Raw genomic sequence first — 25,303 nt, 5'->3', positions numbered from 1 at the left:
ATAACCTGCCTGTTGTGGTAAGGTATTGTAACATAACGGTAAATAAATATTTTCTTAAAAACTTCATGAATTGCTCATCTTTCGCATCCTGCAACATGTCGTTATAACAACAAATATTTAATCGTTACAATTGGTAACTACACAAAATTATCATCGCTACAAACAAATTATTATCGTACAAGTGGTGACCCTCGACTTCAACTAAAAACTTTATCGTTACAAACTGGCGATCACGACGTTGCACCATAACACACATCGCTACAACAATAAAACCTTTATCGTCACACACACACACACACACACACACACACACACACACACACACACACACACACACACACACACACACACACACACACACACACACACACACATATATATATATATATATATATATATATATATATACTAGCTGGTGTACTCGATAATTCCCGGGGATAAAGATGTTCTATTGAAATGCCTTATTAATCTGATATATGAAAGCAATTTCATTATAACTGCCACAAAAGGTGTATTTTCCATCATGAAAACGTCAGCTGGAGGAGGAAGAGATTGCTGGAGGTTGGCAAGAAAGGTTTACAGAGGTTGGTGAAAACGATTGTCAAAGGTTGGTGAGAGAGGTTGTTGGAAGTTGGCAAGAGAGGTCATTGGAAGTTGTCTAGAGAGATTGTCGGAGGTTGTCAAGATAGGTTTTCGGAGGTTGGCGAGAGAGAATGTTGGAGGTTGGCGAGAGAGGTTGCCGGAGGCTGGCGAGAGAGGTTGTTGGAGGTTGGCGAGAGAGGTTGCTGGAGGCTGGCGAGAGAGGTTGCTGGAGGCTGGCGAGAGAGGTTGTTGTAGGGAGAGGCATCTTTGTTCCAAAATTTCAGTGTTGCAGGGCTTCATGATACACAATGTTTTTGGTTTTGCCGTTGGGTGCATAGATGAATAAATTTTCCGGATTTCCAACTCTAGAGCATCCGACATAGAGCTGTCCATGAGAAAAAGCAGGTACTGCAAGATTAAGGCCTACTACTTCCAATGTCTGACTACAGAGTTGTTGCTCATTGCAAAGCTTAATCTCAGTGGGAATTGTAGCCTTTTGAAATCAATTTGTGTGTCGGAAGGAATCAGAGGAATCTTTGGAATGAAAACATCTTCACCACTTTCTTTCCTAGTCAATAGTGTTGCCTCCAACACTGTCTGCATCAATTTTTTGATAAGTTTTGTGCCATTGCATAATTTTGGAGGATTGAGGTTTCTTAAAAGCATAACTGGGGCTCCAGCCTTTAGATGCAATTCATGCAGTGATAGACCTGAAGGTGCAAGGCTATTGAGGAATTCAACGGGGTAATGAACAGCGTCATTGGTGTGGAGCACACTATTAATTGACTTGTATGCTTGACGATCGCCAGGCAGTTGTTCCAGAGGGTGATTGTCTACTGCAACATTTTTTGGCACCAAAATTGCACGTTTTCTCAGCCAACAATGGTCTTTGAATTGTGTGTTCAGATTGGGGAAAACTCTCGCCAATAGTTCGTGTATATTTGACACCAAATTACCAAAGGGTAAACTAATCTTCCCATCCTGCTCAACAATTACAGCACCGTTTCCAATATTCATTAATTGCCTGCAGAAGTTCTCCATGTGCGCATCACCACCTAACTACACTCTCATGTTTGTTGTGAGTTTCAACTTTCTAACCTTGCTCCAAATGTATGAAAATTTGATGCACGCATTTACCTCATCTGCTCTCATTCCCTTTGGAATGTCTGGGAGAGTTTGTCGAAAGTCTCCTGCAAGGAGTACTGTTAGGCCGCCCATTAGCCTTGAGTTATGCCTCAGGTCTTGAAGTAATCTGTCAAGAGCCTCAAAAGCGCCCTTATGACTCATTGTCACTTCATCCTAAATGATCAATTTGCACTCAGTGAGAATTTTTGCTTTTGTAGTGCCACAACTGATATTGCAGGTTGCTATGTCTTTTTTTTGCAAGGTCCAGAGGCAATTTGAAGCACGAATGAGCTGTTCGTTCACCGTTTAACAGAGTTTCCACTTGATGCCATGGTAAGGGCCATCTGTTTATTTTGTCACAGCTTCACCAAAATAAGATTGATAATGAATGTTTTGCCAGTTCCACCTGGAGAATCTCGCTATGCGTGGATGAAATAATGGATTCGAAGGCAGTTTTTTGATCCTCGTTCAATTTGTGTTCATTATCAGACACAAATGCTGCCATTTCTTCGATGTCATAATTGATCTCCTGTACATATTCGATGTCAAGGGTTTCAGGTAACACATCTGGTTGAGGCAGACCAAAAGCAGCAACTCCACTGCCACCCATGGATTTCATTCGGTTGTTATTTATAACTAACGAAAAGCAGCCTGAAGCATAGACATATTGTTGAGAATAAATGATTTCGTTGGAGGTTTGTTATCTCAATTCCAGCCCCTTGGTGGCCTAGAAGAGGTTAGAAGGGTCAAGTGGCAAAGACATTATTCTGCTTAGTGGAGGCATCTGGGAAATGTATAACTGCTGTCATTCATAGAAAAACTATTGTTTTACCATGAGAAAAGCGCTGTTGAAGTGTTAAGTGAAATTCGGCAATCGAGGATCGAATTCACGCTATGCCTGCATGAAGCCACTACAAATACATTGTGGAAAACAAAAAATTATCTACTGTCATGGAGAAAGTGTAACTGTAAAAATGCAGAATTATCGGAGTAATGGGCATTCAAAAAAGTATGTATGTATAGAAATGTATGAACGAAGAGATTCAAATTAAGGAAGTGCAATAATAATGTTTAGCAGTTCAAAACTGTGAGTAGTGAAATGTAGAATTAGGTCGGCTGATCGTTGGTTCAAAGTAATCGAAATTTGAACAATGAAATGGGTTATTTCCCTTGAGGGTTTAAAAAAAAATATTGTGAAGTTGGTATGAGTTATTTCCCATGGGTGTCTAAAAGAAGTTAGATATATAAGGTAGATATAAACGTCCCTTCCAGGGGCCGTATTATCGATGTTTTCAACAATCTAAGTATGTCACAAGGTTTTCAGACATGAGTTCTACTCACGTGTCAAGTTTTATCAAAATCAATAAAACGATGTAGGAGGAGTTAGCTAACAACGCCACAAACACACCGATTTTCCACATATGTAGTCTACTACATACATAAATACATTCACACACACACACATATATATATATATAAAGGATAAAATAATTATCATAAGATAATAACATCAGTAGCTAGCATACTTTAAAACCGTAGAGGTAAAAATTAATATAAGATTATAATTATATTAGCAGAAGTGCCCAGCGTTGCTCGGGGCTTAATTATTTTAAAGTACTGTTAATGATTCTACTCAATTATGATTATTGAGGGAAAGATTGCCATAAGTTGATGACCAACCAATCGATTTGCAACTGGACAGAAAGCCCTGCCAAGAGCATTGCAACACTCTGAGAAGGGGGTAACAATAGAATGTGAGGTGGCCCTGAAAAGGCTGTTTTATTGTTCTCACAATTGTAACAATGTCTTAGGTAGTCATGTAAGGATGTGTAAAACGTTCGCAAGTGAATACGGCATCTTCCTTTTCCATCAACGGTAGTGGATGTGCTGTTACAAAACTTCATGGTCTGTGAAAACAGAATAGATGTCCTATGGAGGAAAGATGAGGATTAATCATGGGTTAGTAAATACGGGTAAGTTTGAAAATATACAACAATGTGCAACACTTCGTCCATGCTATTGTCCTTTTGAAGGCCGAACATGGCAGCGTTCGAACCCTTGTTAACATATTTACATATGTACTTAATTGATTTTACTGAATGACAGAACTCCACATTTATATGAGCGTTGAAAAGTTTTATCAGTAATGGACAGTATGGGACCACCCATCTATTATCAACTTGATGACCCCGTAAGGGGTCTGGGTCTCGTCCACGAAACTCTTTGGGTATCGTTTAGTGCACACATGGTCTTTGTGGCATGAGGAGAATTTTTGAAAACCGGGACCGCACGGACCATGCACCATGTGTGCCTTGACAATGTCGTACAGCTGTCGGTCAACAGTGGGGTTGGGGATTTCTGCTGTGATGATGTCATCTATAAGTGTAGGGTCTATTTTGGTGACTAACCAAACCAAAATGTGTGCGTGTGGCAACCCTCTCTTCTGCCACTCAACAGTATACATGTGGCACTTAACAGGGCCAAAAACCTGCCCTTTTTTGATTAAATCAATTAGCCTAGTCAGCTTCTGCTTGAAAACCCTGTCAATAAGATCATGCCGATGGCAGTACTGCTGGTGTGGGAGAAGTTCCCGCGTTACCTCAACCCACTTCGGGTTACATGTAAACGTGATGAATAAATCGGGGCGTCCATAGTGCCGAACGAAAGTCATAGCGTCGTGTGTTCGCTCGTGCATGTACTGTGGCCCCCCTGTATAGGTTGATGGGAGAATGCACATTTTGCCGATGTTCTTTGGGTCAGCGTCATTACTGATGCCGTCACGCAAATGGATGTAGGAGTCTGATCGCAGCTTCTTCTGATTCAATCTAATGAAGCACAGTCTCTCCGACTCCATCTTTGCAGCCATGTCAACTGCAAACTGGTGAAACAGTTCCCGTGACCTGTGCAGGGTGCTAAAATCATTAGGCCTCGTCATGAAGCGGTACGAGTAAAAATCCATACATGAAACAGTTCTGGATGTCGCAGCAGTGGGCTCGTTTGGTTTGCGCTGAGGAATGCCGAAATGGTATCCGTCTTCTCTGTATGGAACAAGAATGGGATACTGCAGGGCATCGTATGAACAATGTGTCTCAGTAATACGTTGGAGACCACTGTCACGGCTATGAATAACTATGTCTCGCTTATTGTGCTGTTCACCATGGAGAAGTACAGCGACTTCATTGCACAAAGGAGCGTTATAACGGCGTGCGTGCTCCCCAAAAGGTCTTTAGTCAGCATCGATGACAATGGTGAATTTTGGTGAAGGGGCTGTTTGCAAGGCATATTTGAAGCTGCGAATATAGTTGTTGTGCTGATGAAGCATGTTTTGCAGACTGAGCATCACATCCCTGTCAAAAGTGTCAGCACCAGTGTTTGCAGGTGGTGGAATAACGCCGAATCGCACATCAAGTTGCCTACTGTAATTGGAAATGAAATAAATTTGGAGGAATGAAGGCTTGCAATTTGGTTGTGGCTGAAGCGACCCAATAAGATGGTACCCCTGTCCTTGGACTTTGAAAGTAGGCATCTAACCACTGTCTGTGACAACATTAGCCCCGAAAGAAGTCATCTGAAACGCACAATTGTAATTCCTGATGATTTGAAGGAATTTGGATGAGCTTGAGGTAGAACCAGTAAGTAGTTCCTTCAAAGGCTGTGACAGTTGGGGAAGAGGGGGCAAGCTGACCTTACCGTTTAAGCAGCACATTCGAGATGGCTCGACAGCCCACTTTTTAGCATTGCAGAATTGGCAATTGAAGCGCATTTCTCCAATATTTATGTCAGCGCGGCTGGAGTAATGAAAGTTTGGCTCATAGTTGAAAGCGCGTAGATGCCAGTAAGGGCTGTTGGGAATCGTCACACTGTAGGCAGGATCTTGCCATTGACTGTTCCACTGCAATGTAGAACATTGGTCGTGGGAAGGTGCGGTAGCAGTAGCAGAAGTGACATTTGCAATGGTAATAGAGTGGCCACCTGCATCTTCAGAAGCCATGGAAGCAGTGATAGCGGCAGCGTTCGTAGCAAGGTGAGTCGTCCGTTGTTCCAAACGTTTGGAAGACCTGGAAACAGCAGTAGCCGCAGCGCTTTTAGTCAGTCGATTGGCCGTTTGTTGCTGGCCCTCCGAAGCCCTGGAAGCAGCAGTAGCAGCAACGTTTGTAGCCAGGCGAGTCGCCGTTTTTTCCGGGTCCTCTGTAGCCCTGGAAGTAGCAGTGTATGAAGCCATTTTGGCTAGGCGTAGGGTGCGTTGTTGCAAACTTTCAGCAGCTCGGCATTTCGCTGAACATAAAGTGGCGTGTGAAAGTCTAGAAGCAGTTTGCTCTGAGGACTCGTTTGCTCTAATCGCCTTTAGCGCCAGTGCTGAGGCGGTATGGCGACTGAGGCGCCTTCTCTTTTTCGGTGGCATTTTATGTGCCGAAGAAAGGATGAAAGTTACTTGTAGAGAGAAAATGTCTAGGAAAGTATGCGTGAAATTGAAGTGGGAAAGGGTGATAAAAAACAGCCAATAAATAAATAAATAAATAAATAAATAGACGGGTGTTTGTATGTATGTGATTAAATGTGTTTTAAAAAAGAATTTCAAAAAACTCACAGTTTGACTGTTTTCCCAGTGTTTCTGCTTGCTTTCTTATTTAATATTTTGTTGGATCATTCGTAAAGGTTAATAATAGAGATTAGCATTTAAAACGAAATTCAAGAAACTCACAGTTTGTATGGACAGTAGATGTGGACACTGTTTGTATTGAATAAATGTTTGACTGCGGATGTTAGAGTTACATGGTATAAAGTAATTCAGTTTGAAGAAAGATTTTGAAGAAACTCAGTTTAAAGTGAAAGTTACTTGTTATGTTAGTAAGTAAATGTTTGACTGTCGATCTTATTTGGAAGAGGCTGACCAGTATTTGTGTATTTGTGTATTTGTACGTATGTATGTATGAGTGTGTATAAAAATGACACTGACCAAAGTCATGGTATTTAGAAAGGGTGATAAGAAACAGCAAATAAATAAAAGAAAATGACAGGTATGTATGTGTGTATTAATGTGTTTTCTCTCTCTGTATATATATATATGGTAGTAAATAAGTGTTTGACTGTCGATCGTATTTGGAATAGGCTCACCGGTAATTGTATGTATGTGTTTATTTGTATGTATGTGTGTATTTGTACGTATGTATGTATGAGTGTGTATAAAGAGATTGGTAAATTTTCAGATTAACACCCGCACGATTTTCACTACAGTGTTAGGGTTAGGTAGGTAATGGTGCAGGTGTTAATCTCAAGATTTACGAAAAGATTTTCAAAAAAACTCACAGTTTGTAGGGAATAAATGTTTGTCGATCGTATTTGAAAAAGATGTCTCGTTATTTTATTTTTGTTGTTATCATGGTGAAGGACGGAGTTAGAAATGGAAAGTAAACTTACAATTCCCGCCAATTAGAATGAGGTCATTGGTAACCATAGGTACATATATATGTGTATTTACGTATGATTGGTAGTGTGTCTGTTTATTTGACTTTCACTCTTTTTCCTTCGTTTCTTTGTCTTTTTTCTTGGATCATTCGTAAACGTTCATAAGAGAAAGTAGCAATTGAAACGATTTGTAAGAGGAGTAGAAATAGTGAAGTAGATTGTTTTAGAGGGTAAACGTGATTTTGTATGTAGTTTTAGTATCTGTCATTACAGTATCGAAATGTGATTGTTTCAGTTTTCTTTTACTGTCAGTGTTTCTCCTTCTTTTCTTTTTGTATTTGTTGTTGGATTGTTCGTAAAGTAAGAGAAAGTAGGAGTTGAAAGGATTTATAAAAGTATTAGAAAGAGGAAATAATATTTTATTAGAGGGGAAAATGTTAATTTTTGTAGTTTTATGGATTTTATTCGTCATTTGGAGTTATTTTGACTGAAAAATGACGCTGTGACCTCACTTATTGTATTTAGAATATTAATTCCGATTCTTTAATCCAAGAAATTTGGAATTGTGTAAATGTATGAATTTTAGACATACACACACAGAGAGAAAAATCTGCCTTTTATAGATAAAATATAAATATATACCACTACACGTTGCGGCAGAAATGTTGCCCTGATTTCAAAGATTAATAAAAAACAAACACATGAAGATACAAGAAAAAACTTTGTATTTCTATGAAGTACATTAAAAGCCATTGTGATTTAAGTGGTTTTGAAAATTGTATCACCTAAGTGGCAACCACCAATGTTGATGCAGTTTTGAAGTCTCTCTTGAAAGTTCACCATAGCCCTTTGAACCATATCCTGTGGAATCACATTGATTTCCTGAGTTATTGCTACCCTTAAATCTTCTATAGTTGCTGGCTGGTGTTGATACACTCATGATTTGAGGTGCCCCTATAGATAAAAATCACATGGGGTTAAATCTGGGGAAAGTGGGGGTTGGCACCCAAGATCACCTCACAGAGAAACAAGATGACCCAGAAACATGTCACAGAAGACTGAGTGAACGTCGAGAAGTATGTGCTGTGGCACCATCTTGTTAGAACCATAGATCATCTGGATCATGATCAGCAAGTAACTGGATGACTTTCAAGCAGTTCGCAATAATGGTCTGATGTAACAGTCACTGTAACACCTTCCTCTTCGAAAAAATAAGAACCCACACACTGAAATCCCCCATGGCACACGAGATGGTAACCTTCACACTGTAGAGTAGTCGCTCATGGAGTTCACGAGGGTTATTATCTGACTAGTATCGAAAGTTTTGTTTATCGACCATCCCCGATAAATGGAAGTGCACTTCATCACTGCAGATCCGAACAGCTGTTGGGAAGATGGTCTGGAGGATGTCTTGACACAAAGTTGTGCGGGTTTCATAATCCCTCTCACTTAACTCTTGTACAGCCATTATCTTGTAGGGATGCATGTGGAGAGACTTGTGTAAGATTCTGTGGACATTTTGATCAGACATGTGTAAGGCAGATTTGTGTTTTCGTGCAAAACGTCTGGGAGACTGCTGTATTGAAGTTGCCATAGCTATGACATTTTCTGGCCCTGTAGCGGTCCTATGACAGTCAGGACTTTTCTTGTTTAAAGCCAATGATGTTTATCTAAAGTTGGAAACCTACCAATGAATTGTTTTTCCATCTGGTACAGGATCATGATGACAAAGCGCAAAGTGTCTTTGGATGGAACATTGCGTCATTACAACAGATTCACCATTCTTAACAAACTCTTCAACAACAAATGCATGATACTCTCCACTCCAAGCCATGGTGGGTACTACCTGAAACAGAAAAAGAAATGGCATTTAACAAACTTCATAGAAATGTAAAGATTTTCACTCATCTTCATGTGTTTGCTTTTTGAAATTGGGGCAACCTTTCTGCCGCACCCTGTATAGTGAAGGGCACAGGGAAAATTCCCACCATGCTAGAAATAGCAGTCAAAACGACTCTAAACCACTTAAATCACTCATATGCACAATTGAAAGCAAGGAAGTGAGACAAAATAGAAGAATAGCGCACCTTTTGTGAATAAAGTTCACAAGTAGTAAACAGGTGATCCCATATTGATCAATTCCGGACCCTGCAATAAATACTCAGCCATCGTCAGTAAGATTTACTGTATATTAGTGTGTATATACCATGAAGTATATTTGCCACTTAAATGTGGCTAACCTTTAAGGGTGGATGCTACTGTAGCTTGTAGCCCCAGGAAGACATCTCCTCCAGCTGGCTATTGACACACTTTCTGTGACCTATCATCAGCATGTGACAATCACCTGTTTTCTCTTTATTATTGGCATCAGGCCATATATATATAGAGGGGACAATACAAAGACACACAAAATGATTACGGATGTATTATGAGTTGTGAAAGTATATGATGAAATGGTTTCCCACCCACCAAAGTGGAAAGTACCATTTTACTGTTTCAACAGTTCAATTTGTCTCATGAATTATATCCCAGAAACATTTAAAACTCTGCTAAGTTTACATTTCCTAAGTTTATGTCCTCCCAGAAATAATCCAAATCTGCAAAGTCCACCACGGATAGCAACTCATCATATCGAACCTTAATCGGCGTGTTATCAACCTCGTCTCTGAATCTTTCCCTCAGTCTCGCCGCTCTTCCGTTGTCCAGCAACACTGCTTTCTTGTTATTCTCCGTCTTCCAATCTTACTCTTATTACTCCCTTCATTTTTGTTATTTGTTTCTCTATTTTAACACTTTTTCTGTACACGACCATCCTTCTTTCATTTTTACCTTTCGGTGACACTCTCCCTTCATTTTCTGTTCTTATTTCTGGTGTTACTATCTCATCTTCCTGCTCTTTTCGCCTCTTCTCATTCTTGCTTGTTGAAGGCTCTGGCTTTTGCATTTGATATTTCGTAACTTCTATTTCTATTTTGTCTTTCTTTGCCGCTTTTTTCTTCTTCTTTGGTGGTTATTCACCGTTTCCTTTCTTTTCAACCTCAGTGACTACTACTTCCTTTTCTGTTACTTCGTTTACTTCTTCTTCCTGACACTCCTCCACCACTTGTTCTTGCTTCTGGGGGCACTTTGCCTTTATGTGCCCCCTTATACTGCATCCAAAACATATAGGTGGTCTACTCTCCACCATTATTCTCAGTCTGGTTTCGTCAGGTAAGACCACCTCTTCTGCAATTTTGTGGAGGTCCGGTAGGGTGATATGAACCATGACCTCTAGGCCATAACCCCACCAGTTGACCTCCGCTGTCTTCAACATCGTTAAAATTTCTCTTTTCTCTTCAGAGTTGTATAGTTTGGCTGCCACCAGCTAGTCTTCATTAATTTCAGGTGGCACTCTTCCTATTCTTACTCTGGCTGTGCGTTTGCCACAGTAAGTTAGTAAGAGTGCCAATTTCGTCGAATTTAAGGTGGAGTATTTCTTCGCTTCATTTTCATTAACGAAGCATACCTCCACTGTGCCATATTTTCGTCTTCTATTGTAAAACATTATTACATCTTTTATGTCTTTCAGACATTCTTCTATTTCTTCGACATTTGCAATTTCAATTTTTCTAGTTGCTATGCTTAGCGTTCGGTATGTTATTATTTTCTTCTCTGTGCTTTCCGTTACTTCCTTTGGTGGTGTTAGCCTCAAGCAATCACTCTCCTTCTTCAAAAGGTTGTTAAACTTCTTAAAATCTTTGTTTTCTACCTCCAGCTCTCATATTTACAGAAGCTCGACTGATAGGCTTTTGCCTGTCACCACAGCGTAGCTACCTGTCTGGGACTGCGTACTTCTATTATTCGCTACTTCACCCATAAATGGGGAAGCCAAACAAAATTTTCAATAATTCAAAAAATCACAAATTCAACAATGTCTAACAATTCAGTAAATCAACAACAGTAATCCGATTATGAGCGATATCATACCACAACATGACAATCACCTGTTTTTTCTTTTATTATGATAAATAATTATCTCAACACAGAAGGACGATACAAGACATTACAAACATTTAAGAAAAAGTTCAGTGAGTTTATATAAAAATCTTTAAAATCTTATTTACAATTATAGTTAAAAATTTAAGATAACTTTGTCAATCGACTTTTGGCTGGTTGCCCAGCGACTACACCATGCTTTTACCATGGGAGGGATTAAGTTGGGACATTCACTCCCAACTTCCTTGCAACATCCTTCCATCTTTCTCATATACGTTTCTCAACAGGTGCCTCCTCTCCAGCCCTATCTTGCTTTTCATGTACCTGAAGTATAACAGCAGTCCAGTGCCAGAGATGAAGGATCCTGTCTTGATTCCTTGCATTCTTGTTCTCCATGCACACTCTTTCATTACTGCGACTGTACATAGAAAACATGCCTCACCTAGATAGTCCAGTGGGTGGTACACTCTTTAACATGGACTCAGCTGATAGCTGTACTCTTCCCATGTGTGACAGCGCGTGTTCAATGTAAATTGTCAACTCAGAAAGCTGTGTGCACTGTACAAGAGTGTGCAGGATAGTTTCCTTATCCTGCCCGCACCTTGGACATTCCAGTGGCACTGATAATTCATGCCTGGACAATTTCTCGTGGACAGGTAGCGCATTCCTAAAACATTGCCAGGTCAGGGATCTTTGGTAATTATCCAAATACCCTGCCCTAAAGGTGTTCTGAAACAATTTGGATAGCTGGTTCTCATCGAGCCCCAGAGTCTCTCCTAGGACATCATCATTCTTGTACTCTACCAACACTTTATAAAATGCAGAGGTGGTATTCCCACTTCCGGCCTTGCCCGCCTTGTAGATTAGTGCAAGTGCCTGCCAACATTCCTTTTGCCATTCAGTCGTTTTCTGTCTTTTTATCAAACCGGGTGTAAATTCCTCCAAGGAGGCTAGTCATGGAAAGAATTCCCCTGTTAGCGAATTCCACACCTGACCACCATCCAAGTAGAACCAGAGATGCATTAGTCTCAGTGCATGTTTGCACATAAATACCATGGCATCCCCAACCCACCCTTTAGCGGTTCTTGGCATCATACGGAGCGCATCACAAGCGGTTTTCCCCTCCACAAAAAGCGGAAGAGAAACCGTACCAGCTTGCATAGCCACGAATCGGAGCAAGGGACAATAGTCAGATGGTAGGTGATAACAGACGCAATAAACACCTGCACCACCTCCGCCCTCCCTTTCAGGGACAGTGCCCTTCTGGACCAAGTCCGAGTTAGCGCTTCTACCTTGTCTGCCCTATGACACTGGATGTTATCGGCTTGCTGCTCCAGGTGCCAAGCCACAAACCGACAAACCTGTCCATGTTAACTTTTGCCCCTGTCACCGCCTTGTATCTTCTGATTGCCTCCGCTACGCGAGGTAGCTGAGTCATCTTGGACACGATGATGGCGTATGCAGAGACACTCTTACCACATCCGATTTCATTGGGGATGCCCCCCAAACTCCCCAACTTCCGCAGCAATGGCTCAAGAGTCAATACATACAGAAGCAAAGACAGGGGGAACCCTTGACAAAACGAGCGTTTGAACTCAAACGGCTCCGACAGGTAACCGTTTATTTGAACTGTGGATTTGATGCTACCATAAATTACCTTGATCCAACCGCGGAAATCTGGACCTAGCCCAGCCGCCTCAAGGACTGCCACTAGGTACTGATGGTCAATCCTATCGTAAGCTTTACTTTGGTCTAAATGGACCAGAACCCCACCTTTACCGGATACTTTACCCACCCTGTCTAAGGTGTAGCGTAAGAGATGAAGATTGTCCTGGATTGACCTGCCAGGGATGGCACATGTTTGCACCTTCCTTACAAGTTTCTCTGCGACACGCGTCAATCTTTTTGCTAATACCTTGTCCAAAATCTTTAACTCTACGTTCAGTAGAGTTATGGGCCTGAAGTTGCTAATATGATCCCCCTTGCTCGGGTCTTTTCTGACCAGTGTCACCACTCCCAGAACTGGGAATTCTCCCATTCTGTTGCCAGTTCGTGTAGATGCAAGCCAGCAAGTGTCCGAACTGTAAAACTTGTAGGGCAGACTATCCAGCCCTGGTGACTTGTCCCAGGCGCATTCAGCCTGCACCTCTTTGACCTCTGCAACCTCCGCAGTTGTAATCGGCCCTTCACAACATTCCGCCTCCCGCACTGAGTCACAGCCCATCGGCCAAGAAATCCCTTAAGGGCTCTCCACAGTCCAACTCCTTGCTCATCCCAAATAACTGGGCAAAATGCTGGTGAAAGGCCTTCTGTATCTCCCCCTGTCCTTTGATCATACGCCCCTGTTCGTCAATTAAAGACTGTACAGAGGCTTCTCTGCCTCTCCGACTCTCCACATGACAGGCCCATCTAGCAGCGTTAATACCTTCTCTGCCCACCGCACATAGCTTAGCCCTGACTCTACACCCTTCGTGTTTGGCTTTGAAGTGACGGTGTAATACCATTCTCGCCGCCAATACTCTGGATGCAGAGCTAGATGCCATGACCTCCTCTAATTCCTTAATTAATTGCCCTTCTAGTTTTCTCTAAACTTAGCTCTATACTAAATCTAAGGGAGTTAGAATGAATGGCTCGCTTGAGGGTGCACCACCATCTATTATTTACGATGGCTCCGCATAATGACCACTGAACTAACTCCTTAACCTGGGTACAGAAGACTTTACAAGTCAAAATTGACTTGTTCATCTTCCAGTTGCCTGGTCCCTGCCTATGGCACTTAGCAAGGTGTACCGCACACGTCACAAATTTGTGATCCGTGTAGGAGGCACAACAAAAGCGTGGACAACTAACTGTGTTTCTATCTCTATTTTTTATAATTATCCTGTCTAGATAAGATCTGAGTGAACCATCTTTATTAGACCACGTTCATTGTGGAACAAGCAGTTCATTCAGTCTGTACCGATCTACTAGGTTATAGCTCGCTAGTAGCCTTTTTAGGCCAGGTCTTCCCTTTCTATTGATCGAGCCTACACTATCCACTCGCACATCGAGAATAGTGTTGAAGTCTCCTGTCAAAACTAGAGTTTTAGACATTACTAGAAAGCTCTCCAGGTCTCGAAAAAAAACTGTTTGTCTATTCTCTTTCGGTGTGTAGACTGCTACCAACCTGAAGGACTGCTTACTTGCGTGTGTCACATCTAGGACGAGCAGCCTACCTTCTGGGTCCTGAAAGACTGTACTTATCTGTACATCCAAGCTTTTTCTGAACAACACCACCATGCCCCCGCTTCCTCCCTGATGTATCTAATGGCGATAGAATTGTAAGAACGACCGTGCGAACTCAAAAAGGAGAAATGGTGACGAATGGAAAAAACAGAGGACTCCTTTTATTTAAACGTGTCACACGGTCGAACACAAAATAATATATCAATTATGATATACAAATATGTTATACTACGATAACATATGTGAACTCGTAAATACCAGTAATGAAGACTATACAAGGCAACCGTATGAAATGAATAACAGAAATATTTATTGTAGCATTAAAGATGTATGTGTATGTGAGAGTGTGAATGCGACATAGAAGAACATAATCAAAGTGTGTATGTGAGTGATACATGTATGTGTATGTGAGTTATTACAGCAGATAGAAAGAGAGTCAATAACACGTGAGCATTTATACCAGTTCTTGAGTACACAATTGGAAGAGTCTGTAGGTGAAGGGAGTTGAGGCTGTGTGTGACAGAGCTGATCACTAGTTGTGATGTGGTGGCTTCCATGCCGGGCCGTGATTCTTGTTATACAGATGTTCGTCGTTCATCGCTGGCTGAAATCTCTTGTCTGTTTATTATCGTGGTGAAGCTAAGTCACCTAACAGAATCGAAGAGAGAGATGTGCCGCGGTGGTTTAGTTTGGTGTACATAGTAAGTCGTGTAGACGCTGGTGGAGATTGATGCTGGTTAGTAGTAATCGTAGAATCGTGTTGGTCATGACGATGATGCTGGCTAGTAGTCGTAGACTCGTGTTGCTGATGTGGCAACGGCGGTGGTAATCGTTGGCTGGACGAAGCTGTTGAAGTGGTCGCTGGCTGCTGCTGCTGCTGTCGTGTGGTACACGGAACAGATCTCAAAGAGAAACTGAACCGAGACGAATTTGCTGGGTATGAGTTGATCTATTTATAGCGAATTAGCGGCTCCCGAAGGCTTCAGAAAAATACTCTATCACGTGACCTTATTAGGGGCCGTGATTGGTCAGTTTGCGTTTTGGCGGGAACGGTTCGAAGAAGTTGCCGATTCGATTAATAATAAGTCACGTGATGACAGGCAAATGTGTTTTCCGCTACGTTCGCGCTTGTTTATATTTAAATGAGAAGATTGTATGTAATGGCGATAGTAGTTTTGTATCTAATGGCGATAGGTAGTTTCACTACACTGACTAGGAGAAATAAATTTCTCGTAGTCATTTAGAAGAGGTGAGAACGCCTGTTGCCCGTTCAACTTGGACTCAGTCACAACACATATATCTAATTTTTGTGACCTGAGGTTGTCCAGGAGGCATGTTTGCTTCCATTTCAATCCCAGGCCACGTACATTTATACAACCTAACTTAATCTCCATGGTAAAAGTTAAACAACTTACATTTTAAACTTGGGAAGGGGCTGCACGACATTTGTCAACCCTTCCTTCCGTTTCTTCCTGCATTGTGCTGGGGCCAGCACAATTTTCTCTTTTACTATATATTGACTTACGTCGTAAATGTCTTCTGGATATCTTTTTTTTTAATTGTTCGTAGTGTTCAATGTCTTCTCTTGCCAGCCATAAATGTGGCGGTTTATTTTCCAACGGTCCCCATGTCGAATATTTTTTTCCTTTTTTATTAAATCGTTTAACAGTGTTTTTTGGGTTGTAAGATACTATTTTTTCTCCCTGTGTACGTTTGGGGGGGGAGTTTTGGTTTGGGGGTGGACGGGGTTGTTGTTTTGTGCGTGTTCTGCAAAGTTGTTTTTTTGTCAGGGGAGGGGAGTCTGGGGCAAGGGTTTTCTTCCTTTTATGTGATACTGTGGTAAATTCCATATCTTCTTTCTTTTTCAGTTTCTTATTTTCTTTGTCTTGCATCGTTTTCTCTTCTACCTTTTCTGTTTCTTTTCCTTTGTTATTTTTCTCTTGTTGGGGAAGGACTTCAGTTTTTTTCTGTATTGGTTTCTTTACATTTTCGCACTCAGAGTGGACATGACACTTTTCTCTACATTTGAAGCACCTGGGTCGACATCCCGCTACTGATACTCTTGCACTAAGTCCCTCCCCTATGAATATTCAGTTCGGCCTTGCTTCTAACGTTTTGTTAGAAGCTTGTACCAATAATTCTAAGGTTTGTCCCTTCCAATTTAGGGCTTCTCGCTTTTTCATACTTAGAATGTTTATTTCCTCCTCCGCATCATAAATTACTGTTGCTGCCATCCAATTTACGTCGTACCAGGCCAGAATCTCCTCTATTACGATTTTCACGGTTCTCCAGCCTAGGTACGTCGGTACTAGCATGATTTGTTCTGTCTTAAGGATTTGCATTGAAATCTCTCTGGCGACCTTTGCACTCTCAAACTGTGGTTTCACTGTAGCATTTCTTGGACCTCGTCCAATGTATGTTATTTTTCCCCATATGGAGGCGAGGCATTTTTCGACGATATCATTTTTCATCGGCATAATACATTTTTCCTTTCTCAGCGACTCCATCTAAGAATATCTGAAGAAGGAATTATATTTCGAAATATCATCGGACTATAGATAACTAAATTACAACAGGTATATAGTCCATTTTTTGTATTATAGTGCATTGTTGTACCATTCAAAACTTTTTATTCTTTGTATACAACAGTTTTTCCGCCAGGTTTTGTACTATTTCTTTTGGTGGCACTAGCTTTGTCTCATTGCCACACTTTTTTTTTTATCATGGTCCAATATTTAAACAATTGTTCTTTTGAGATTTCTATCTCACAAAATTTGCTGCCTATGGCAGCCGAAAAACTAGTTTTCCTCTTTTCTTCCTGGTTAACTTCGTTATCGTCCTCCTGTATCAGCGGGAAATCCTTTTCATAGAAAAGAAAGTCGAGTTTGACGCACTGTCGTTTTCCATTAAAAAAAAATGGCCTTGGAGACTTGGTAACAATTTTTCACAACTGACAAAAAATTAATTTTTCCTATGCTTGGAACACAAATAATAGTTCAAAAAATATTTTCTCCCTGCAACGGGAGCACAAATAATAGTTCAAAACAATTTTCTTCCCCGTAGGGCAAAAATACCGTTATAACGGCGTTCAAGGATCAAATTTCAACAGTAACAAAGTAACAATAAAACATTAACATCAAATTAACAATAAATATACATATAAACTCACTAAACAAAGCCTGTTTTCTCTTTATTATAGGCACAAGGCCTGAGCACAGAGGGGACATACATAGACATGGGGAAACAATAAAACACTTGAAAGAATGAATATAAAAAGAATTAATTACAATGAATATGAGACGGTTTTCTCGGTCCCGCTCCGAGGCGAAACCGTGGTTTCTTTTTTTACAATTAAATGTTCTTACAGACTTTTCTTTTTCTTTTGGATCATTCTTTTTCTTACAGGCTTTTTTTTTGTTTTGGATCGTTCTTTTCTTTAAACCTTTTAACAGTCTTGTTATATGGACTGTTAGATTTGTTATTCGTCTGACGTCACATGTTTCAATGGGGTTCGTCTGAGTTCATTGTTTCATTGTTGTTGTTCTGAATGACTGTGGTAGTAGAAAAATGTCATTAATAGATATGGCGGACATGATTCTTGTTTATTTACAACGAACATTAGGTGAGTGCGTTCTTTGTATGTAATTGAATAATAAATGTAATAATTAAATTGTACAACTCGTTGTGTTATCTCTGCGAGTCTCCCGAGGGAAATACAAGTCTATTTTGCTCTTTCTTTTTTTATGAAACACAAATTTTACTCACTTGCTTTTAAATGTTCATAAAGGGTTTCAAATCTTCAAATTCCTTGAACGGTGGGAGCTCGTCAAACTCGACTTCGACCCCCAGTGGCTCCATGTAACTTCCAAACATCTCTCTCAATTTCTCAAATCTCTCTCTATCGATGACTATTCCTTTAGTGTTTTCCAGGTATTTTCCTAGTGGCAGCTTTACTCTTATTACCGATTTATATTTTACAATCTTTTTCTCTATTTCTGTACTTTTGGTATACGTGACCAAATGCCACTTATATCTCTTCCTTTTCACTTCTGCTTTCTTCGGTTCCCGTTCTGATCTGTCCTGGCGTGCAGAAACATCATAACCAATATTATAAACGCTTTCTCTTTCTACCTGTTGTAGTGCTGTTTTTTCCTGTGTGCCTTCTTTCACTACTACTTCTGTTGGTGCTTCGCACTGTAGTGAAACTAACACCTCGATCGCCATTACATACAAAACTACCTATCGCCATTAGATACAAAACTGCTATCGCCATTCTTCTCATTTATATATAAACAAACGCGAGCGTAGCGGAGAACCCATCTCCTTGTCATCACGTGACTGATTAATATTCGAAGCGGCAACTTCTTCGAACCGTTCCCGCCAGAACGCAAACTGACCAATCACAGCCCTTAATAAGGTCACGTGATAGTGTTTTTCTGCTACCGTCTTGGAGCCGCTAATTCGCTATAAATAGAGCAACTCATACCCAGCAAATTCGTCTCGGTCCAGTTTCTCTATAGAGACTGTGCCGTGTACCACACGACAGCAGCAGCAACAATCAGCCAGCGACCACATCAACAGCTTCGTCCAGCCAACGATGACCACCGCCGTCGCCACATCAGCAACACGAGTCTACGACTACTAACCAGCATCATCGTCATGATCAACACGATTCTACGATTACTACTAACCAGCATCAATCTCCACCAGCGTCTACACGACTTTCTATGTACACCAAACTAAACCACCGCGGCACATCTCTCTCTACGATTCTGTTAGGTGACTCAGCTTCACCACGATAAATAAACAGACAAGAGATCTCAGCCAGCGACGAACATCTGTATAACAAGAATCACGGCCCGGCATGGAAGCCACAACATCACAACTAGTGATCAGCTCTGCCACACTCACAGCCTCACTTCTTTCACATACAGACTCATACTAATGGTACTCTAAGAACTGGTATAAATGCTCACGGTTACTGACATGTATCATTCACATACATACTTTTCTTTGTACGACGGCCTGTCTTTGATTATGTTCTTATATGTCGCATTCACACTCACACACAGACATACATCTTTAACGCCATAATAAATATCTCTGTTATTCATCTTATACGGTTGTGGTCTTTCATTACTGGTCATCTATGTTATCGTAGTATAACATATTTGTATATCATCTCTGATATATTATATTGTGTTCGGCCGTGAGACGCGTTTAAATAAAAGGAGTCCTCTGTTTTTCCATTCGTCACCATTTCTCCTTTTATGAGTACGCACGGTCGTTCCTTACAGCACCTATTTCTCTTTTCTTCCGTCACAATCTCTTTTAGCCTTTTTTGACTGTCTGGGGGAGAGTTCACCAGTTCCTTTCCCTTCCTCATGTTTACTACTGTAAAGGGTTCCTCCACTCTATCTGTCTCTTTTATTGGTACTACCTCTTCGGTATTGTTTTCTTCACTTTTCTTCTCTTCGCTTTCCTTCTCGAGACATCTTGCTTTCATGTGCCCTTTTTTGCCACATAGGAAGCATGTTGGTGGTCTTCCTTCTACTGTTATTCAAAGTCTGGTGTCTTCCGGGAGTGCTATTTCCTCCGCTACACTATGCAAGTCCTCCAAAGACAACTGCATGGTCACTTCGAGGTCATATCCCCACCAATTGACCTTTTGGGTCCTTGTTATCTTGAGGATCTCCGCCCCATCCTTCATATCGTGCGTTATGGCTGCCACCAGCCATTCTTCCTTGATTTCGGGGGTCACTCTTCCAACTCTCATTCTGGCAACGCATTTGCTACAGTACGTCGGAAGTAGTGTCCATTTTGTTGTCCGTAATGGGTCTGTGGAGTGGTTTATGGTATCTTTGTTGCCAAACCTTACTTCCACTAAGCCATACTTTCTTCCACATGTATAAAATGTGGTCAATTTAAACACTTTTTCGAGGCATTCCTCTATTTCTTCTGTTGGGGAAAACACTATCTTGTTCGAGGACGTAGACAACGTCCTGTATACTACCGTCCTCTTCGCTATGCTGTTCATCAGTTCTTCTGGGGGAGTCAGCTTTAGACAGGCTCCCTCCTTTTTCGCGAATTTTCTTCCTTCTTTCCACTTTCTTGTGTCAATTTCTATTTCCTGTACTTCCAGGGTGTTGGCATTTATTCCTTGGGTCATTGCCGCTGCGTAACTTTGTCTATTCTCCAACTCTCTTCCTTTCTCTACTTCTCCCGTAGACGGGGAATATACAGGTGTAAACGAAACAGTGACTAAAATTCAACAATTTAAACAATTCAACGAATCTCAGTTCACCTGTGCGGGGAGACCTACAACAAACATACAATATCAGTGTGTAACGATTCAAACTCACGACGAAGAAATCACTACCAACACCCATTAGTGACAATCACCGGTTTTCTCTTTATTTTGATAATATAATCAAACATAGAAAGGACGGTACAGGACACTACAAACATTGAAGAGAATTGCTTAGTGAGTTTCTAAGAGTCTTTTTTTTTTATATATTGAATTAAAAATAACTGTTATATATGTTTCCTTTTATTGTTATATCTTCCTTGTAGAGAAAATACGAGAAGGTTGGTGAAAACTTTTTCCTGCACGGAGTACAAGCAATACACACAGAGGAAAAAAAAAGCAAAAACCATTGTTTTTTTTTTTACAAAAATTTTTTTCTCTCTCTTGTGCATACTGTTGTTTCCACACACAAAACAAGAACAGGAAAAAATTTTGTTTCTTCTCATCAGCCTTGTTTTTTTGGTGTCCTCGTATCGAGAAAATTTTGTTCATTGTTTCTTTTCTTTCCTTTTTCTCCTTGACGGAATCATCTTTGAACAGACATGTCGTCACACATCTTACCACCATTCACTGGTGATGCACTCTTATGGTTCGCTCAATTAGAGGCACACTTTGACGCATATGGAATTTCTCCGTCGAAACAACTGAAATTGCTCTATTGTAGTTTGCCATCACAGCTTGCAACATCTGCCAGAGATTTAATTACATCTCCAAACCCAGACGCTACTTAGGCGTCTGTAAAGGCAGAAATTTTACGTCGCAACACTAAGTCTGGAGAGAGCAGATTTAATGAGCTTATGGCAGATGAGGAATTAGGAGACAGGACACCTTCAGAATTTTTACGCCACCTACGAGAGTTAAGCGGTGATTCAACTGACGTAAGATTTTTTTCTCTCGATTGCCGTCTCACATGCGGATAATTTTGGCGACAGCGCTTGACGCCAACACGGTTGATCAAGTCGCCACCATGGCAGATAAGATTCTTGAATTTTCAGCCCAGCCTGCACACGGCGCCTGTCTCTCTTCTGAGGCTTCATCAACTGCCTCACATAAATCCTCTCCCTCCTATGATGTTTTTGCCGATAAGCTCGAAGAGCTCACGTGTCGGTTGGACGCTCTATGCCGGGATAACAGGCCTTTTTCCCACGCTCGCTCTCACAGATCTCGTAGTCGTTCACCTTCTGGACAACGTCCTGGTTTGTGCTAGTACCATGCCAAATTTTCTGAAAAGGCACACAAGTGCATTCAGCCATGCTCTTTTGAAGTGTCGGAAAACTTCTGTTATGTTTCCCTCGGGTGACTCGCAGAGATAACACAACGAGTTATACAATTTAATTATTACATTTATTGTTCAATTACATACAAAGAACGCACTCACCCAATGTTCGTTATGAATAAACAAAAGTCATGTCCGCCATATATATATCAATGACATTTTACTACGACAGTCCCACAAGACAACAACAATGAAACAATGAACTCAGACGAACCACATGACACACGGAACGTCAGACGAATTACATATCTAACAGTCCATATAACACCTCTCCACTGAAATTGATGCTACACAAGCAGTATCAACAGCAAAGTCTCTCTTGGGTTTTACGGGTTCTCTTGGACCGTCTTGGGTTGTCTGGTCCATACTCTGGAACGGGTAACATGGTCTTGGGTCTGGTTTGTCTTTGTGTTAGTGGCACAGTTTCCGAGATCTCCATCGGGTGATCTGTTGCAAATTCAAATACAGTGTTTTCTGCATCACCAGGTTCATTGTCTTCCTCAGTTGTGTACCGCGGTCGCAGCTGTTCCCAGTGTCGTCTCCACATCGGGCCATGAGGTATGACCTTCACGTTAAAGCAGCGAGTACCCAATGACTTCTTAATGATTGCTGGTACTCATCGGGGATCTTTGTCTCGGCGAGGTCCATAGTATAGTGCATACACAGGATCTCCGACCTTGTACTGCCTGGTAACTTTAGCGACATCAGCCGAGCTTGGAGTCACCTGAGACTTATGTGCTTCCTTAGACTGTTTGCCTTGAGCAATGTGTGTTGGCGATGGCAGCAGAGAATCAATCCTTGTTCGTATCTGCCGGTTATTCAAAAGTTCACTTGGAGAGAATCCACAGGATGTTGGTGTTCTCCGGTACTGCATCAAGAATTCTTGAAGTGCTTGTGTTGGCGGAAGAGAAGACTTCCTCAGAGCTTGTTTGAAGGTCTGCACCAAACGTTCCGCTGCTCCGTTGGTAGCTGGGTGGTAAGGTGCCCCTGTCAGGTGTGTGATCCCGCGTTCTTTGCACCAGCTCTGGAACTCCTCAGACGTAAAAGTTGGTGCATTATCGGTGACCAGTGTGTGAGGAAATCCGAAGTGCGCAAAGTCTTCCTCAAGCAGATTTAAAGTGGCTTTGGAGGACGTGGAGGAAGTAGGATGAATGCATGGGTACTTGGAATAAGCATCTGTGATCACCAGCCAATCTCTACCCATAAAATTTATTGCATGGTCCAGATGTAAGCGGCTCCACGGCTTTTCTGGTAACATCCATGGGTGAACTGGAGGCTTAGATGGCTGCCTTTGATGTTCGTTACATGAATCACATCGTCGACTGGCTATCTCTATAGCAGCATCGATACCAGGCCAATAAACAGCAGTTCTTGCTAGTTGTTTCATGCGTTCCATGCCAAAATGTCCAAGATGCAGAAGATTGAGGATCTTTGGCTGCAAGCTATGTGGAATCACAACTCTAGATCCATGTATAAGGCATCCATGACAGATACTAAGTGAGTTTGATAACTTACGGAACTTGTTGACTTCGTCATTGATCTCCATGTTCTTTGGTGGCCAGCCTTCACGGACGTAGCGCATCACTGTAGATATCACTGGATCTTTCCCTGACTCTTGACGGAGGACGTTAGCATCCACAGGTTGGACTTGAATACTAAGAGCTTTGATGGCACACACCATGTCTATGTCTTCACCATTTTCCTTTCTGTCAAAGTCGTTGTCATCACCGAATGGCAAGCGACTGAGGGCATCAGCATTGCCATGATCTGCTGATTTCCGATATTCAATGGTGTAGTCAAACTGGTTCAGCCACAGGGCCCATCGTGCTAGTCTGTTAGCAGCGAGAAGTGGCGTCCCTTTCCTCGGACTGAATAGTGATGTCAGTGGCTTGTGGTCAGTCACGAGTACGAATTTACGACCGTACAAATATTGGTAAAACTTCTGCAAGCCAAATATGATAGCTAGGGCTTCCTTTTGAATTTGACTGTAGTTACGCTGTGCAAAAGTAAGAGTCTTGGACATATTGGATATTGGGCGCTCGCTTCCATCAGGATAGCGGTGAAACAGGACTGCTCCAATACCAACGTTTGATGCGTCACAAGCCAGTCCCAAAGTTTTGTTTGGATCGAAGTGTATCAGAACTTGACTTGATGAAAGTACATTTTTCAAGTGATCAAAAGCTGACTGTTCCTCATCTCCCCACTTCCAAATAGTTGACTTTTTTGTAAGGCAATAGAGTGGCTCTGCTATACTGGCTAGGTTTGGGATAAACTTTCCATAAAACTGAACTGAACCTAGGAAAGATTTCAAGCTTGATTCGTTCGTTGGAGATGGCATCTTTAAGACTGCTTCGACTTTGGATCCCTTAGTGATCCCTTCAGCCGACAAAATGTGTCCAAGGTATTCTACACTGGGTAGTGCAAACTGGCACTTTTCACGGCGACATCTGAGTCCATTGTCGCTTAGACGTGTGAGCAGACACTTTAGGTTGTTTAAGTGACTGTTTGCATCTTTCCCACTGACGAGCATGTCATCCTGGAAGACGGCCACTCCAGGTAGATCATGGGTCAGGTTTTCCATGATCTCCTGAAAGTAACCAGGTGCTGACTTGATTCCGAAAGGGAGTCGTTGTTGCAGGAGTACTCCACGGTGAGTGCTGAGTGCGAGTCTGCGTTGACTTTCTGGAGCCAGCTTGATCTGATTATAGGCATCAGCAAGGTCTATCTTTGTATATCCGAATCCACCTCCGAGTTTCTGCATCAGTTCAGCAGGGAGTGGCATTGGATGACGGTGATCAGCAAGTTGGTCATTAATTCCCACAGAGTAGTCACCACAAATCCGTAGTTTGGGCTTCAGGTTGCTTGAAGCGTGTGCTTTACGAATCGGTACCACTGGCGTTCCGTATTCATTGAATTGAACAGGCTTCCAGATTCCCTTGGCGATGCCTTCTTCGTAACCTTTGGCCAGGTCATCACGAAGAGCAAATGGGACCGGACGTGCCTTGTGAAAGACTGGTGTTGCGTCCGATTTGAACTTCACTTCCAGTTCAAAGTTCTTGAGACATCCCAATTCTTGCTTGAAAAGATCTGGAAATTCATCACACATGTTGTGACAATCTTGCTGCAGGGAAACATAGGGCTCGCTTGAGGTCTTTGGATACATCCCTTCTGCACCTTCCCTCTTAGCTTGGCTGTCTATGCTTTTCAAACCTAGAGCAGTGTCTACGGAAATTCCCAGAGTCTGGATAGCATTCCGACCCAGCAAATTAAGATCAGAGATCTTGGTGACTATGTAAGGTATAAGATCCTGCTTACCAGTTGTTGGATCCTTGGTTTGGCCCATGAAAGTTCCTAGAACAGGCAGGTTGTGCTTGCTGGCAGATTCATAGCGATGCTTGACATCTTGC

At 41.7% G+C, this 25,303-nt stretch overlaps 2 protein-coding genes across 2 annotated transcripts; both read right to left on the bottom strand.

Moving 5' to 3' along the window:
* Positions 1–1,008: 1,008 nt before the first annotated feature.
* LOC106880093 (uncharacterized) lies at positions 1,009–1,623 on the bottom strand. Its single transcript, XM_014929909.2, has one exon. The coding sequence runs from the start codon at positions 1,621–1,623 to the stop codon at positions 1,009–1,011; it is 615 nt and encodes a 204-aa protein (XP_014785395.1).
* Positions 1,624–3,767: 2,144 nt separating this feature from the next.
* On the bottom strand, positions 3,768–6,719 carry LOC149131805 (uncharacterized). The gene is made up of 2 exons (XM_089366428.1): positions 4,443–6,719; positions 3,768–4,405 (listed from the first exon to the last, which is right to left on the bottom strand). Exon 1 carries the CDS (start codon positions 6,107–6,109, stop codon positions 5,234–5,236), a length of 876 nt encoding a protein of 291 aa, XP_089222554.1. The 5' UTR covers positions 6,110–6,719; the 3' UTR covers positions 3,768–4,405; positions 4,443–5,233.
* Positions 6,720–25,303: the final 18,584 nt, after the last annotated feature.

This window comes from Octopus bimaculoides, chromosome 19, assembly GCF_046866305.1.
Source record: "Octopus bimaculoides isolate indiv1 chromosome 19, ASM4686630v1, whole genome shotgun sequence".
NCBI lineage: Eukaryota > Metazoa > Mollusca > Cephalopoda > Octopoda > Octopodidae > Octopus > Octopus bimaculoides.
The sequence above is the reverse complement of the archived record's forward strand: the minus strand, read 5'-3'. Positions and strand labels throughout refer to the sequence as shown.

Coding starts and splice junctions, on each gene's coding strand:
- LOC106880093 (XM_014929909.2), bottom strand. CDS start 1,623: ATGGAGAACTTCTGCAGGCAATTAATGAATATTGGAAACGGTGCTGTA.
- LOC149131805 (XM_089366428.1), bottom strand. CDS start 6,109: ATGCCACCGAAAAAGAGAAGGCGCCTCAGTCGCCATACCGCCTCAGCA.